The sequence below is a fragment of the Cyclopterus lumpus genome, chromosome 5, assembly GCF_009769545.1.
Source record: "Cyclopterus lumpus isolate fCycLum1 chromosome 5, fCycLum1.pri, whole genome shotgun sequence".
Lineage (NCBI taxonomy): Eukaryota > Metazoa > Chordata > Actinopteri > Perciformes > Cyclopteridae > Cyclopterus > Cyclopterus lumpus.
In genome coordinates this window covers 21,345,501-21,362,921 of record NC_046970.1, presented here as the reverse complement: position 1 = coordinate 21,362,921, position 17,421 = coordinate 21,345,501, and the positions used below count along the sequence as shown (strand labels likewise).

The window sequence follows — 17,421 nt, the reverse complement described above, 5'->3', positions numbered from 1 at the left end:
AGCTCTCAAGACAATTATTTCGTTTGATTTCAAAAATTAGTTTATGTTTAATGTCAGTAAAAAAAAAAAAGTCTTAAATATCAAAACTGAACTTTATTCAACGAATGCAGCTTCTCCACACATTACAACAGAGAAGGGTGAAGCAAATGAACCGACTTCACAGCATACAATCTCTTTTTTAAACAAAAGAAACAGTGATTAACTCTCCCCCTTCCCACTTAAACCATGGTCTCTGTGCTGAGTTACTTGAACACAAATATGAACAGAAAGTCCCCCCCCCCCTCCCCAAAAATAATTCTCCTATGTAACACAAATTCCTTTAGCATCCACTGACTCACAGTACAGAAACAATTCATTTTTTTCAATTAGGCTACATAACTCAAGGCAGAAAATAAGCACTGCTGTTGCTTTCATCTCCCCTTCTTGATCTTTTAAGTGCAACCAAGCACATGTCTTCAAACAGAGAGAATTAACAGTGGATCTCGTAAGGATGGCAAAGCCCTGGCTTTATGTCAGGCTAGCATTTTACAAGGCATCCCTAGTGTCAAAAGGCAGTTATAGATAGATGCTTGTAAGACCTGATTTTTGAACTGTGTAATAAAAATGTTAAAAAATAAAATAAAAAAAGAGAAGCAGAACCTAAATAACACAATTGACCTTCTCCCTCTACATGTGGACTGTAAAACTTGGGATGATCTTTATCATAAAAACAACAGGCTACATGAAAATGAGTTATCCCATCCCATTTCTCTGTGTGTCCAAATAAATTAAAAATACGCCTCAAAAGATGTCAATCTGAGATGTTTTCTTTCCAATTCTTTTGGACAAAGTACACCTGTCTGACTATTTTCTGTTTGTTTTAAAAAACAAGAGGTAGTAAAAAAAATTTTTTTTTAAAAAAGGCACTCCAAAGTGGCAGGCGATGATATAATCTCTGGAGACGAGGCACTTGCTTTCCTAACAAACCTACTGCAAAAACACTACTTGGCTCTGGTCTTCCCCTTCCGTGGTCCTGTTCTCTCTGTACTACAAGAGTCTTTTCAACACATTCTCATTCCCTCAATAAAACATTTCAGGCTCCATCAATTACCTTGGCAAAAAGTGACCCACTTCATCTAAAGCATGTTTAAACACATGGAAAATAGCTGGTTGTTTTCGAAAAATCCGTAATTCTTCAAAATTGATTTGCAGGCACGTTGAGATTTACTCTTTTTTTTTTTCTCCTTGCAAACAAGACTTTTTAAAAGCAGAAAATGTGTCCATGTGAGCTCGGTCGGGCATTGTTTGAATGTTTTTTTGTTGTTGTTGTTTGTTTTTTTTCCTGGATGGTTGAGCTGGTCGAAGTGAGATTGTGTCACGCTTTAGTCTGGCTTCTCCAAAAAAAAAAAACTCCCCGAGGAGCCGTTAGTCTTTAACAAGTCTGTAGACGTGATACTGAGCTCCATGTTCACTCGTGGAAACCTCAAAAACAAACGCTATACAGAGCAAGGTCTCGTGGGTGTCGCGGTTCGTCACCACCTGAGGGGCAGAGGGAAAATTGTCAAGTGAGAAACATGAAGCAGCGTCGTCTGTTTTTCGAAATACTGCAGTGGAAAAACTGTTATTAATTTATGAATTTGTCAAAGGAATATTTTTGACATTTCAGGAAATGCTGTTATTTGGCTTTTTTTGTGCAGAAAGTTAGATGAGAAGATCGATGCCAGTCGCACACCTGTGCTCTAAATGTGAAGCTAATGCCAGCAGGGGATTAGCTTAGCTTAGCATAAAGACTGAAAACAGGGGGAACGGCTAGCCTGGCCTGAAGGTAACCAATCCTCCTACTACCATATCTAAAGCTGACTAATTAGGACATTACTTAGCGTAATGTACTAAAACCAGTGTAAACCGACATGTTGTAGTTTTAAGTGGCTAGCTAGCTGTTTCCCCGCTTTCATTCTTTGTGCTAAGCTAAGCTACACTATGCAGCTGCCGGCTGTAGCTTCTAATTGACCGTACAGACCTGAGAGTGGCATCTTATCCGACTCTCGTCAAGAAAGTGCACATCCACACGCACTTCCAGAAACGTCAAACTGTTCCTTCAACGAGCCCATAAAACCCAGCGTGTGTTACCTGTAGGATGGTGAAGTTTTCAAGAACACTGTTCATCATGTATTTTTCGGGCAAGTGTTTGAGTTTGTGGATAAAGTTGATCATGTACTCGCACATAGGAGAGCGGTGGATCCTGTAAACACACCTTCCTCCCTCCAGGCGGGCGTATTCTGTCTGTAACACACACACACACACACACACACATACACACACACAGAGTAGTGAAGATGAGAGGCCGCATATCAGCTGTTTGAGAGGAGAATACAGACTTGATTGCAAGCTCTTACCTCTACCTTCTCGACAACCTGCTTGCCAAACGAGCAGACTTTGGTCGACACCGTGATCGTCATGTTCTCGAGGCTGCTGTATTGGCTGCTCACGCCGTAGAAAGAACCGGGGCCGTCCTGCATGCCGCTGCTGTTCAGGTCGGCCTGCAGAGGGGAAAACGTGTCATCAGATTGGCGGTGATGACGACACACTTGGATGGGACGACAAATGTCCTTGTAGCAACATGGATTGTGGCGTTGCAAGAAAACATTTTAAGTTTCACGGTGTTTTGTGTCTGTGCAACGTGCGCAGAGACGGTTTTCCAAAAATAAAGAGAACTGTACATCATGAAGCAATCTATTGTGAAATGCCTTCCGTATCTGTTTAAGATTAAATATTGCGCTTTGCTAAGAAAACCAACTCTGTGTCATAAGAAAAGGAAGTTTTGCATACTTTGCTGCAAAACTGTGTAATTAACGGTTATAGAAAAATCTGCAATGGTAGTTTAAAAAAAGTTGTATGCCTATCAGTTCACAAAGAGGTAATTATAAAAAAATGTGATAGTAATGCGATGGGATTTTTTTATATATACCGGTACATATATATATACACACAGGCAAACACCAGACAAAGTGATGTACAATTGCACAATAACAATATAACCTCCATGAAGGCCGATGATGTATAAATGGACGACAATAACGACGATGATGATAACTGGTAGGTGATAATAGATGAATAACAACCCACCCAGAATTTTACTAGGAAGAAAGCATTCTGAGGTCCTTTCTCATAAAGCTCTTTGAGCCCGCCCTTCTTCTCGGGGAACTTGTCGTAGATCTGCCGGATGTCCACGGCCTCGAGGAGCGGGTCGCTGTACGAGGGGTTGGTCTGTCCAATGTGGACAAACAGGTGTTTGCTGTACTGCAGTGGACAGAGACAAAAAAGACCGGGGAGGACGTGGTTAACCTCGAGAACGCCAGCTGCAGAACTTCATATGAGACTGGGTTTACTTTTGAGAATAAGGAAAGAGTATTGCATTGTCTCCCAAACAATTGTTTGTTGTCCGTTAGATAGCTTTTAACATTAGGACCCTCCAGACGGGTTAGGAGACACTGCCAATGCATGGATGGACTGTGAGACAACAGCATACACATGTAAAAGCCTCCTAATTGTGTTTTTTTGTTTTTGTATTATTATTTTCAATCACAGTTTGGTTAGGTTTAGGCAACAAAAATTGCCCCCCCCCCCCTGACCCCTTCCCGGGCCCTGGACTGATAAGGCCCGTTACGTAACCCATCCGTGTCTGTATGTGGGACGCTCTGTTGTGCATCGTCACTCACGTTGTCTGGGTCTCTCTGGACCTCCATGAAGGCCGAGTACTCCAGCATCCGCAGCTTAGAGGAGGCGATGGTCCGGTCCTGCCACACCGGCACAGCAGTAGCAGATGGAGGAGGAGGAGGTGCCAAAGGCTCATAACCTGGATGGCCAACACACACACACACACACACACACACACACACACACACACACACACACACACACACACACACACACGCATTTTTAAAAATCATTTCTGGTTTCCATTTTTGAAACATTCTCACAGGGCTTTTCACTCGATGCTTACTTGGTATGGATTGTGGTATAGGACCTGACAGGCTCGGGTACGGGGGCTGTGCAAACGGTTTGAGACTGAAAGACAACGAATGGTTCAGTGAGACAACAAGCTCGACTTCACGCAGATGTTTATGGCACACGAGTCCTTCTATATTTGTATTTCTGATCAATATTGTGAATAACTGTTAGTGTCAAAGCGTAAGCAGGTGCTTTTGCACCAGCTAGGCGTAAGTCCACCTGCTTCAATGCTTCTTAAAGATGCAGAATAGCATCGATGAATCGTGCGTTTGCTGACAAATTCTAATCTTTAGAATTTCTTTTTGCTTTTTCAATGGACGCGAGACATCGAAGAAGACATTTTTTTTTTTCCTCAATCAAATTTGAAGGCAGTTAAATTGCCCGGCGGTGGTTTTTAATCAGTGCAGGAAACAATATCGTACAATACGGTGTAGAAAAAGAGTTAGTTCTGCTTTGGACCTCGGCTAGGGGGAACTTACGCATGGCTGGTGCGGCCAAGCCCAGGAGTCCTTCCCGGGTTGAGATCTAGAATCAGCCTAATGTGCAAAAACGTGATCCATTAAACATGCCCTGCAATACCCACCTGGTAGCAAACCTATCAGTCACTCTTTAGTTACTCTTTACTGCTCTCTCGCACCACTCTCTCTCATCAGATATCTAAATACACCTTCACAGACATGTTGGGGGTTCACTTACTCCTGAGAGGGTCCAGCTTGTCCCGCGAGAGAAGGCCAGAACTGGAGAGCAAGAAAACATTGTTAGGTGTTTTATTGTTTTATGTGTTTGTTTTTGCTTGTTTTATGGTTGAAATACGAAATTACTGATGACGAAACAATATAACGTAAATGTGTTGTATGTGTAAGAAAAGGGGCTAACTCTGGGTGGTTGGTAGTGGGCAGGAGGCAGTGGTGGAAGGTGATTCTTTATCATACTCGGGGAGACGATCTGTGCAGACGACAGTGCTGCCATGTTCTGCAGGGCTTTGTCCTTAGACGCCTGATCCTATGGAGTGAAACAAGAGGAACAACGAGTCAGCCACACGGTGGCGCTGTAACCTCAACATGATCTACTGGTGTTAGTTAAGAGTTATGTATGGACTGCCGAGTCTATGTGTCTACACTGCATCTATGTGTATCTGTTTGATTAACAACCGAAACATTTGGATTCTGAAATTGATACGTTTACTAATCTTGAGAGCTTTTAAGAGTTACGATAAACATGTTACGATCAATTAAAGCCCCTATTCTAATTATTCTCAAAGCTTAATGAAGCAAATTTGTGTTTGAAAGAGCAGCTTGACAGAATGAAGCAAAGGGCAGAACGGAGAAGATGAAGGCCCACTGGTATTTAAGCTCGGCTACCAAGACTAATTGAATGTCAGCATGGATCCGCACAGGGGAAAAAAAAGAGAATGAAGAGAGTGCAATAGTTGGAGATGCAGATTTGCGCCGCATCGGAAAAGCGAACGTCAACACATCAAGTTACTGCTACGCGGACGAAAGCGGTACAATGTTGATGAAATACGAAGCGAAAGATATACAAAGCCAACGAATTCCTACCCCTGGTGCATGAGACATTATTTCAGGATTTTCTACGAACACATTCAAGCTTTTATTTGAATACAACAAAAACTATTGTCAAAAATGCATCCACTTGCTCCTTCTTTTTTTAAATTTTTTATAATGCACTTCGGCCAATTCCGCTATGACTTTGCAATTAAAAAAGGACAGATGACTCAGCAGCGAGACCCCGAATCAAAGAGCGACACCGTAATGCAAAAAGCAAGCAAGACTTTGGCTTTTCCGCTAGAGACTGAGGGGATTACACTACATCAGAAAGGATGTGCATCGAAGCGTGGCTGCTTCCAAAGCGTTGCTTCATTACAGGGCAGTAATGGGGCGGCGGGCACGCCATGCCAGCAGAGGGCCACAGCAAGGGGACAGTGCACTGGTGCTGCCAAACAAAGCGGAGCAGGGAAGCATATTGCACAATTCAGATCAACTTACCAAATTCATTGCCTGAATCAAAAAAGAGAGAAACCATTAGTACGGTGCAGTTCTAAATGACGTGTTAAGATGAGTTAATAAATGGTGAAATGGTTGACACAATCTGTTGTTTTTACATTCTAGGCGATAACATAACGTTCGTTTAGAGGCTACGAGGTTCAGTAGAGATGAAGGTATTTGAAGAATGCTTCAATACTAAATTATGACAGTATTTTCTTAACTATATTCATATTATTGGGTGAAGAAATGTCGCCAAAACTTTTACAATAATGTACATTCTTATCTTATTGTAATATTTCATTGGACAGCAGTAAATGGTTGAAACGATACACGATAATTCAGACAATCATCATCATATCACGTATGACGACGATAAAGCAACACGTACGGTTGTACGCTTTTAAAAAAAAGAAAGTATGATATTTCTTTCGGTAAGTTTCCCATAAAAACATTTACCCCCCAATAGAAGACCGGCAGCGGAAACACATGATTAAAAAAAGTGAAATCCTCGGAGGTTCATTGCAGCACAAGCCTTCAGTGCGTTACATCACAAGTACAGCCGGTATACAGCATGCGTCCTTTTCAGACGCCACATGTTTACTTCCTGTTTGTTCAGCTGATGCTGCAATTTCTCTTTATTACCAAGCGGAAAGATTCGCTTAACTTAAGAGAGTGGCTCGGAAACTAGTGTTTCTTTCTCTATGGCAAATACACTACTTTGCCTCCTAACACCTTATTTAATACTTGGACGTGGCACACATAGTTATTAGTTGATATCTGACACTTAAAAGCTTTTGTGGGAAAATAAATTTAAGGATGAACCGCATTGAAGTTCTGCCAATACCATCATCCAACTAAGGTGAACTCTGGAAGCATAAACACAAATGGCTGAACTAAATTACATGCTGAGTAAACATTCAAAATTGAAATATGTATTTGGGAAAAGTACACAAGAGTATGAGGTGATTTAAAGTATTCATATTCATTCGGTCAAATATGTCGTGAGACAAAATACAGATTGTTGTGTGTGTGTGTGTGTGTGTGTGTGTGTGTGTGCAATAAGTCAGAAGTGAGGTGAATATGATTCACTCCTTCAAGCAGAGAGGATGAAAGTCACCACACAGAATACATGACAAGCCATGAAAAACCGACGAGCTGATTTCACAAAACGGCTGCCTGTCGGCAAATCTTTTGGGCACGCTTTCCACAAAATATGTCAGACGAAGCGTGACAATCAGATGTATGTATGGTTTAGATACGCAGACCCCAGCAAAACGGCAACATGGAGAAAAAAATGTTTTTGGAAAAAGACGTTGGATGGAGACGGGGAGGATAAATATGGCGGCCTTGCTTTGTCAATCCTGTGACTTCACAGGGGAAAACCTTTGAACAAGTGGAATTATGGCAGCATAGTATATATATATATATATATATATATATATATATATATATATATATATATATATATATAAGCAACATTGTGCGTAGCATTATCTGATGCCAAGTATCAATCTTTTATTACGTAAACTATTCATAATAACTATTTGGTAATATTTGCTTTATCAGATCACTAAATTGACCCGTTTATTTCTGGTGCGGTCTTGGGTAAAGTCAGCCGGATCGGACTATGATCCTGTCCGCCTGTTCACGAACCCATTTAGCTCCAATAAAATAAAATAAAAAAGAGGTGAACACTTTATCTTATTAGATACAAACAGATGTTGACAAACTGCATCATTTGCAGTTGAATTGCAATGTTTGTTATCGCAATACTCTGCATGTCACAACATGTTTAAAAATCACAGTAGCATCGTATCGTTGAGTTGATTATCTGGGGATTCCTGCTATGAACAAGTCGAGTCTTCCTACGACAAAAACAGTGACTTGTGGATGCTGGTGTCCACTGGCGGATTAGTCTGCATTAATGGGGTTAATTAAAAGTTGATGTTAGCACTAAAGAATGCCACATTTTCTTTGGTATTTACACAAGTCTGCATCACGTTTAAGTTAATATGCAAAAAAAAAAAGGCATGAAGAGAGACCAGAGGGATCGAAAGAGCTACAAGACAAAAGTCAAAAGGTGTCATCTGATGAAGATTAATTTGGTTTTGTTTGGATGTTTTGTGAATTGTTCAGTTTGATCAAAATAAAAATAAAACACACATCACAAACAGACACAGTAGAGGAACTAAAAGTATCAAAAGTAGAAAGAGTTGTAGGGAAAGAAGAAGTCTTAGAGAAGTGCAGTCTGCTGCAGAGGCATCGCTGGCACAGAGGACAGATTCAGAGCTGGAGCGACATGCCGCTAAAAGGACCACCGGGCTCATCAGAGCGGCTTGTGTGGCGTTCCTCTAAAGCAGATACTATTCTTTCACTATGGGAGGGGGGGAGATTAGTTTTACAGTTCATGCAACTCTGGCTTACAGCAGTGGTTAACAAGCTGTCTCTGTTTGTGCGCTGGTACAGAAGCGGTGAACGAGCTCCGAAAACGACGTTTCTATCATCTGATTTATCCCTCAACGGATGGATGTCCCTCGCCAAGCCTGCATCCGGGGAGCCCTCGGTCCTCGCGTCAAAGTGACGCCTGATAACGATGTGCACGAGTAAGGTGGTTAGTGCGAAGCCAAGCCTTTACCAGCCCCCCGCCGAGCCCGCAGTGAAGCGCATACCTTTAGCTTTGACTGGATCTCGCGAGATTTTCTCCGGGCGAGAACCTGCAAGTGGCTAGAAACCTGCACAGAAGAATAGCCGAGAGGAGGAGGAGGAGGGAAGAGGAAAAGGAGACAGGGAGTGAAAAGACAAGGAAAGAGAGAGAGAGAGAGAGAGAGAGAGAGAGAGAGAGAGAAGCCGTAACCAAAGAGGAAAGAGACGCCCAGTCAGTGTTGCCGGGAGGCAGGTGGGTGGCACCTACCTTTATACCCGCCTGGTATTCACGAACCTTCTTCCGTGCTAACACCTGTATGTGACTAGACACCTAAAGGGGTGTGAAACAGTTTTTTTAACATAAAAACAACATGCACTCAAAGATGCATGCACACACACATGCATGCATGCGCGTGCAGACACACACACACACACACACACACACACACACAGACACACTTACAGAGATAACACACACTGTGAGAGCTCTCACAAGTTCATGCAAACGATAAAAGGAAATGAGGCTGGCCATATTATATATAATATATGTCAATAAATCCAATGAAACGACCAAACCCATCAATGAACTGATCCTACCAATATGTACTGCCTGTGTAGCCTTAAATATCTTATTATTATTATATTATTATCGGCCTTCATTGTTGACAATAAATGAGCCTTACTATGGGTGACATTTTTGGGCATAATTATAAACATTGTCCGTTCTGTATATTTTCAGTCAATCCCAGATACACTAACCTGCTGCTAATATTTACTTTAATCCAGAAGGGAATTATTGGTAGGAAATTACAACAACATAGGAATAAGAAGAAAAAGTTGTGTATTAATCCGCAGCTGAAAATAGTCCCCAGTAAATGCAATATTTCTGCAGAAAACTTCTGTGTATGCTGAATAGGCCTTTAAAAAAAAAAAGCTAAACCATATATCTATGACCCACCTTTCAAATATTGACATATGTAGTGGGTTTTGGGGCCACACACTACGTTGATAGCTATTAAAAGACGAACGATCAGTTGGTGTTGGTCTTTTTATGGGATTTGTTGACACATATGTAATAAAACCAGATTCATTCTTTAAATAACTAGTAATCTACTCTTATTTGTAACTAAGCATGCCATCAGGAACTATAAATCCATTACATAGCATTTGTTGCTGTTTATTAATGTCTTTCACCCATCAGGTGTTGTATCTGTTATGTCTTACTGTCAGTAACTAAAAACAAACTCATGCATGATTATTCTCATCCAATCGTCGAATCTCGTTCACCTGTTTTCTTGTGCGGGTTTTGCCCGTCCTCAGCTTGATGTACCTCGCTATCAATTCGTTGCGACCTGTGAAGCAAAACGACAAAGAAAAGGAAAAAAAAGGTCACAAAAAAAAAAAATCAAGAACAAGAATACGCATATTTGTCGATATGTGATGATACCCTGAAATGGCCAGAAGGTGGCGATCTTGTCGTACGTTTGCGTGCAGCTCTTTTGTGACCTTTTCCCAGAGCTCCCCAGACCCAAGGCAAACACACTTTTGGTTACAGGTCACAGGCCCATAATAACACCTCTGTTTCTTCCAGGAGATCGTATTTAAAATTCTTCTTCTTCTTCTTCTTCTGTGAAATAAGGCCGCAATTTAAAAAAAGGTTGATTTTCTTGCTTTACCCCAAACTTTTCATTAGCTCGTTTCACACCTACTTATCGTCGGCTCACGTGGCCCCGAAGTCTAATTATAGAGAGTCGCTTAGAAAACAGAACCGTGTTTTTCATGACATGACATCTACTCTCGAGATTCTGCACAAACAGGTTGTGCAGGGAACAGGCTTCCTATTCAGGCCCTCTTTTCATTCAGTGGCGTACACCAGATTCAAGTGCAGCTGGGAACAAACTAAAGTCATCTTCAGGTTGTAAGAAGTGCAAAAGAGCATTATTATTATTATGTTGTCACCGGGGGAAATCAGGACATCAATCTTTTTATATTTCTGGTCTTTGCCAAGTCACGTTCACCGAGTTTCTGTGGCTGAAAATTGGGCCAGAGGGAGAGGTCGAACCGCGGTATCATTATGAATAATGAGCGAAACCTCTTCGAAACTTGCTGACTGAGAAATTTACACCGACGAGGAGAAAAAAATAAAAAAAACTGGTCAAGATATGCCTTCTTGAACACACACAATAGACCGTATGTCTCGGAGGTTTTCAGAGTCTTTAGAGTATCCAGACACAGAATCACAGGAGAAACGAGTCCTGTTTCTTTGCACACTCTTTAGCACTTGGCCTCCTGAAGGCCCCTGGTTAGTGCAATTACCATAAAAGTACTGCCGACCATCTCCAGCAGGCTTGCAGCGCTCACCGTACTCTCAAAAGCAGTCAACCCGGCGGCCGGCCAGCAGAGTAGAGCTGAACTGTCTGCCGATACTGAGCTAGCCCGCCCCCTCCTCCACCCCAACCCCCCTCTGCCCCGGGCCAAGGATGGACACGCCCGCTCCAGCGCCTCCGCATTCCTAGCATTCCTCTAAGCCTGTCACATCTGTGCTAGCCAGTCTGATTGGCCCGGGCCTGCGAACACAGCCAGAGCTCGGGCGAACACACACACACACACACACACACAAGCTCTTCCAGCTCTGGGAGAAGCAGGGGTTATAGCCGGGGTGAGGGCCATTAGGTTGGGGTAGGGGGGTCGTCGGTTTAGAGGGGCAACAGGGGCAGCTGATGCTGTAACTCTTGGGAGGAAACACAAAGCCATAACTGTCTCTGCCAACAACTGCCACCTGGCAGCAAAGCAGCCCCCTTTTCCCAAAACAACACCACCGTGTGACCCTGCGCTCAACGGACGGCCGGCAGCACCTGCTGCCGGCCGTCCCAGCAGAGGATGGCAAAGAAAGAACAATGCTGGTTCGACCCCCGCGCAACTGTCACTCTCAATCTCTTCAGCAGAGGAGCCGAAGGGGGGAAAAAAACGCATCGCATCGTCCCGACCACAGAGTTCTGCTACGGATTTCACGGATATCTCGTTGCAAAGTACTGCAGCGTGAGTTTAAGGAAAAAGATAAGAACTTCTCTGGTGAGGTGGTCTCTGGGTGTTGTTGGTCAAACTTTAAAATTCACAGCAGACATTAAGGACTCCCCGCATCGAGGTTCAAAAACACACACTAAATCTCTCCTTTCACAATGATGTGTAAGCAGACCATTAAAAAAAAAAAAAAGGTGCTGTAACTTGCTTTTATGACAGAAAATACATAGTGTGGCATAATCAAACATGTGTTTTGTTCATCTGTTGAACAGTGCAGTCCTGTGGTTGGGAGCTGAGATGATATCTCCAGTTGTTCTCCCTCCAAAAACATCTGGTTGGTTTCGTGATATTTCAAATTGCAGCTTTTGTTTTATGTGACATACGGTTTCCTGCAGAGACACCACTTTGAAGCGAGTCTGACAAACAACTCCAGGGTTTGATTTCAAAGTGTCGAAAAAACCTTTCATGGAGTCGAATGTTAAAATGATTTGGAAATGGAAGCCGAGGGGAAACATTCTCCGGCACTACTTCTTCTGCTTTGTGGAAGGAGACAAACTGGATCATGAAAAACATTGCAACATATTGAACACAGCCTTGATTTTTTTTTTAACCGTTACATCCCTAAACACACTTATTTACAAAAAACAAGAGTTGGCTAAAATGATTTTAGAAATACTGAAGTAATCAGTCCCAAGTGCCTCATCCTCCACTTCATCAAATCTTAGAAGACCATAAAGTAAAACATATTTTGAGGGGTAACAATCACTCTTCAGGGACAAAATCAACTGCTGAACAGAACTTATTCAACAGGCTCTGAATCACTGTTGATGCCTGCAAAAAAAAAAACTAAAACCTCAACCTGACATATATTAAAACAAGTCAGGGCTTCAAAGCAGCAGCCGCACGGTGTGTGCACGTGCACATTTGTATGCCCTTTTTTTTTCCGGGAACAGCGACCCTGTAGGACTGGTTATGTTAGTCGTTCATTTTCTTTTTTTACGAGAGAATATAGAGGACACGATCTCCTCGGTTGTTCATGGCAGCTGCAGCCGAGATGTGCTCAGACTTGACGTTGGCGAAGGTCAGAGAGACGGTGCAAAGGGCAGCGGCGGCAGCGGCAGCAGGGGGAACATGACAGGTGCACACAAACAGACACAGTTGTACAATCGCATTTACAGCCTCGCTTGTCCTGCACAATGGCCATGGTCTCTCTCTCTCTCTCTCTCTCTCTCTCTCTTTTTTTGGAGCTGCTCACGATCCCCTGGTTGATTGCTCAACACCCGCTCAGATCGCCGCAGGCTTCCATTCTTAACCTCTTCCCCCGACAGGACACGCCTATCTTTTATTCCCTTTTACTACACCGACCGCTGGAAATTTCCACTTCCACTCTAAGATAGTGAGCAAAAAGGTAATCTCTCCTCACTCCCCCCTCCGCCTCCTCCTCCTCCTCCTCCCTCTCTCTCTCCTGCTCCGTCTCTCTCCTGAACCTTTTCTCCACCCATATTCTCTCCCCTCCTCCCTTCTCATAACATTGAGGTAATCCTAAATTGCTAACATACTGCCCAGCCATGACTGAAAACATTCCTAACATCTCAGTGAGGGGGCTGACAGTGAAGGCCTGCTCAGTCATCATTACCCGAGACCTCCACACACACACACACATCTTTTTGCACAACTTTTTTACCTCAAAAAAGGTAAAAAAAGACACCTCTCCCTCGCTCCCCACTAAAATCGCTCTTTTGAAAAATTACCCAAAGTGCTTTGCAGTCGTGACTGCTGCAGGGCTGAGAGAGGTGTGTGTGTGTGTGTGTGTGTGTGTGTGCTTTGGATTTTACATACCTGTCAAACAACATGTCAGTACCCCAAAGCAAAACAAGACGGACAACATTAATGACACACTTAGATCTTCTGGAGATACTTCCTCTGAACTTCGGTTGTAAAATGTGCAAAATATTTAATTTTACGAGGGCCGATTGCCTCTGAGTCGCAACTATTTGTTGGATTTCTGTTTGACATTTCCATGCAAGTTTGTTTTTTTCTCACAGAGAGTTGTTACATTAGAAGATTGATATCATTCTCACAAAAATATACATACACCAAAAGTTTAAAAATGTAATGTTGTGGTTTATTAGGAATTATTGTATCGGACTATTTCTCTGCAAGGGGTCCAGCCCAAGGAATATACAAAAAAGGGAGGGGTCATTACATCCCCGTGTAGAGCATAAACGCACACTGGTGCCAAGCGTATACAGTCCATAATGCCAAGTGTGCAAACTTTTAATTTTGCCGACATTGAGACGATCTGATAATATTCAGGAGCGCAAATGTTAGCCAGCTTTCTCAATAATATGTGCTATTACTCATAATAACTCCTAGTCAGGAGGTGGTGCTAATCCCTATATTTCATATGCCAATACATCTGGACCTTGGTACTTGTTACTTTGTTCGTCAATGAGCTAAGTTAGCATTTTAACTGTTTAATATTAGCCAGCAACAATAATTTGGAAATAAACCGTTAATGTTAGAAAGACATAATCCTAAGAGACAAACATAACAGACTCTTAATCGTTGTCATGATTGTGCTCGCTAATCATATTGGCTCTATGACCAGCACAAATATAACATCACTAAAGCAAACTGAAGGCATTGCATCGAACGGTCGAGTCCTAGTTTGGTTTAAAGCTATAGTTGATAACTATAATAAAAGTGAAACTATCATTTTATCTTGAAAGTAGTACACGAGACCTTCAAAATAAAAAAAACACTTATTTCTAAATGAGAAAGTTTGCCACGACCTCCTTGTTTTCACACGGTGGACAGCAGATGGAACTTGCTTATACTCCATAAGTCTTTCCTCCCCAGTTTCTTTGAGTGTCGTTCGTGTTCCGGAGTGATTATTAACATGTGTGACTTATCAAAATGAAGTGTTTCTTTGAACCTTTCGTCACCCCCCAGCCACACGTACATGACTGGCAATGCTTCTGGGAAATATAGACAGCTTTGAAGAGCAAAGAACACACATGTACAGAGAGTCATCTTGCGAAGGCAATGGACATTTGCAAAAGGTTTCCCACCAAATAAAAAAAAAAAGATTTAAAAAATAAATAAATAAAAACTGGCAGAAATAGTGGAATTCCTAATGGGAGGGATGATTTGCCTTCCTTTGGAGGCCACTGGTAGTCTGAGACTGCAAGGTAGACAGTATTACACTGTGCAATCGTTAACATTCCCCCAACCTCACGTCAGGGCAGCTTTTAGATGTCTGAGGTAATCACCTTGTGGGACGACTTCTTCTAGGGTATGCCTTGGCCTTGCGAGCAGAACCTCAGATGACTTATGGTAAATGGAGAGGGTGTTTAGTGCTCTAGGAAAAAAAAAAAAAAAGCAGGTCTCTGAAAGGGGGGTCTTGACAGTGTGCTGCTAAAGGGGGCAGGTTTGAGCACGGCCGGCCTCTTTGTTGACATTCTCATGACAAATGTATGGAGTCGGGGACACAACGCCACACTGCTAAACAGGCCTGGAGGGTTACTTAGGTACATTGAGAGATGCCTGCAGTGAACTGCTTAAGGGCTGCACAGCAATTAAAAGCACGTCGTGAACTGGTCGTTCTGTAAATTATGGAATACGTTTACGAAGACCGTTTTAAGCATGTCCCTCGAGTCTGGAATGAACATTTGATTTGGTTTTTAAAAACAGTAACAAAAATGTCTGCCTACCCTTGAAGCCCAAGGGAATGTTTTAAAATGCCGTGTTTTGTCTAACCAAGTAACGGTAATGGAAAAACAAATGAAAAGCAGCAAATCAGCATTTTCGAGAAGCTAGAATCAGCAGATGTTTGGCATTTTTGTTTGATAAATGACGTAAATAATCAGATAACTGGATCGGAGAAAGTTGTCGATTCATTTTTCTGTTAACTAACCGCTTTCTCGTTTCCTCAACACTACCGCTCCTTAAGATGAACAGAAGCTGCAACAGTGGCTGAGTTATCTCAGGTATGTGCTCGTCCTTGAATATCCAAATCTGCCTGACGAATGAGTGAATGAGATCCAATCTCGGGTGAATCACTACGAAAGAATTTCGTCTGACGTCAAGAAAAAAATAAATAAAAAAAACACCCAAATACAAAAAGAAAAGTGATTTAAAAACCAACACTAATGCTTCTAAAATATACAGCCCAGACTTTGGTGGCAATGATTGATGTTTTTTGTGGCCGCTCTGAAGATGGAATCAATTGCAAGTTTCTGAGACATGGTGGACAATAATTAAAGGGAAGGAAAGGCTTACAAAGCATGGCTTGAGGGAGTTGAATTACGATGGGGAAAATAATACAATTTCACAAAACCAAAAAAGAGGTTTGTTGAGGACAACGGCACATAAAAAAAAAGAAAGGCAGCCCAATTCCTGTCAATCAACATTTGTTGCCATTCAGCACAATACCCAGCTTCAAATGCTAAATCGAATTAGGCGAGCGTGCTCTGTCTCAACAATAGGAATGGGAAAGTGGGATCAAAATAATGAAAGACAAACACGCTCAATTCCCGACACCTGGATGTCGGTGATTCTACCGGAGACCAATGCCAACTTATCCATCTGGAGTTTTTTCGGCGCATTAAAAGGCTCAACACCTGCAATTTAATGAACGAGCTTGCAGGAAACAGCCGAAACGATTCTGAAACCACAAGGATGTTTAAAATCTTCCAACATGCCAATGTGATGTTTTTGTTCCTGTTCTTGTATCACGCTGTGCTAATTATTGCCAATTTAACAGAGCCGTCCGGCATCAAACGCAGCGCTTCTACAGAAACCAGCGCCAACCAGTCACCTACAGGCAAAAGAAGAAAAAAAACTCTCCCAGCGATACCGGTTTTGTGGGGAAACATTACGCTCAGCGATAAAAACACAAAGAGCAGGTTTCGCGACTGAAAGGCCGTAAAACAGTGAGCATAAAAAGCCGGTCTGTAAAGAAAAACACTGGAGAAAAAAAAAAAGACAGGTGTAAATCAGACGGAGAGCGGCGGAGATGCTCTCAGGACCGCAATAACCAGCTCGGAGAGCTCTGGTGCGACTGGAAGAACCAGCCCCCTGGGTCACAACTCGACAGGTACAGACTTGTTAACGAGAGCTCCGAGTGGAAAGAAAACATTCACCTCTGTGTCAAAGCTATAGGACAATGAGCACAAGAGGAAGGAAAGTATTCTACACGATTGTACTTGTATAACCGGACTGATCATAAACATCTGGAATCTGGAATCCAGCGTACTCACCATACATCTTCCCCTCATCCGACAGGATGATTTTCCTCCTGCCACATGGAGGGTAGATGGCGAGGGCCTCCTGGAAGCTCTGCTCGATGTCCGGGCTCCACACGCCCTCGGCGTCCCCGTCAATGGCCTTGTCCTCGTTTTCCCCGTCCAGCCCATCTTCTGGGCTACCGTTGGCGCTCCACTCGTTGGACGCAATGGTGGCGGCTCCCCCTGGGCCCGACCCCGAGCCCCAAAATCAAAGGATCGGTGGGACACCTGTGAAGTAGAGACACATCAAGTTGCTCAGCTGTTTTCATTTCATATTGATTTGAATTTGATACAAAATGTTCATCATAATTACACACTACACCCAACAACAGTGTAAACAGTTTGAAAGACAGGTCGGTCCGCCTTCTCCACCCAGGCAGCGTGTTAAAAAGATTTATTAATTATCATCAATGATTGCAGTCAAACCCCCAATATAGCATATTTGCGAGAGAGTGGTGAAGGAATGAGTC

At 42.6% G+C, this 17,421-nt stretch overlaps 1 protein-coding gene across 1 annotated transcript; it reads right to left on the bottom strand.

The window, feature by feature from the left end:
- Positions 1-1,209: 1,209 nt before the first annotated feature.
- On the bottom strand, positions 1,210-17,159 carry tead3b (TEA domain family member 3 b; the record flags this gene model as incomplete). The annotated part of the gene is made up of 14 exons (XM_034533528.1): positions 1,210-1,518; positions 2,110-2,262; positions 2,376-2,519; positions 3,106-3,279; positions 3,699-3,835; positions 3,983-4,047; positions 4,470-4,526; positions 4,687-4,727; positions 4,867-4,992; positions 5,997-6,008; positions 8,666-8,728; positions 8,908-8,970; positions 9,927-9,991; positions 16,925-17,159. Coding segments are annotated over 14 exons (1,449 nt in total), but the record flags the coding sequence as incomplete, so codon positions are not given.
- Between the last annotated feature and the right edge of the window lie 262 nt (positions 17,160-17,421).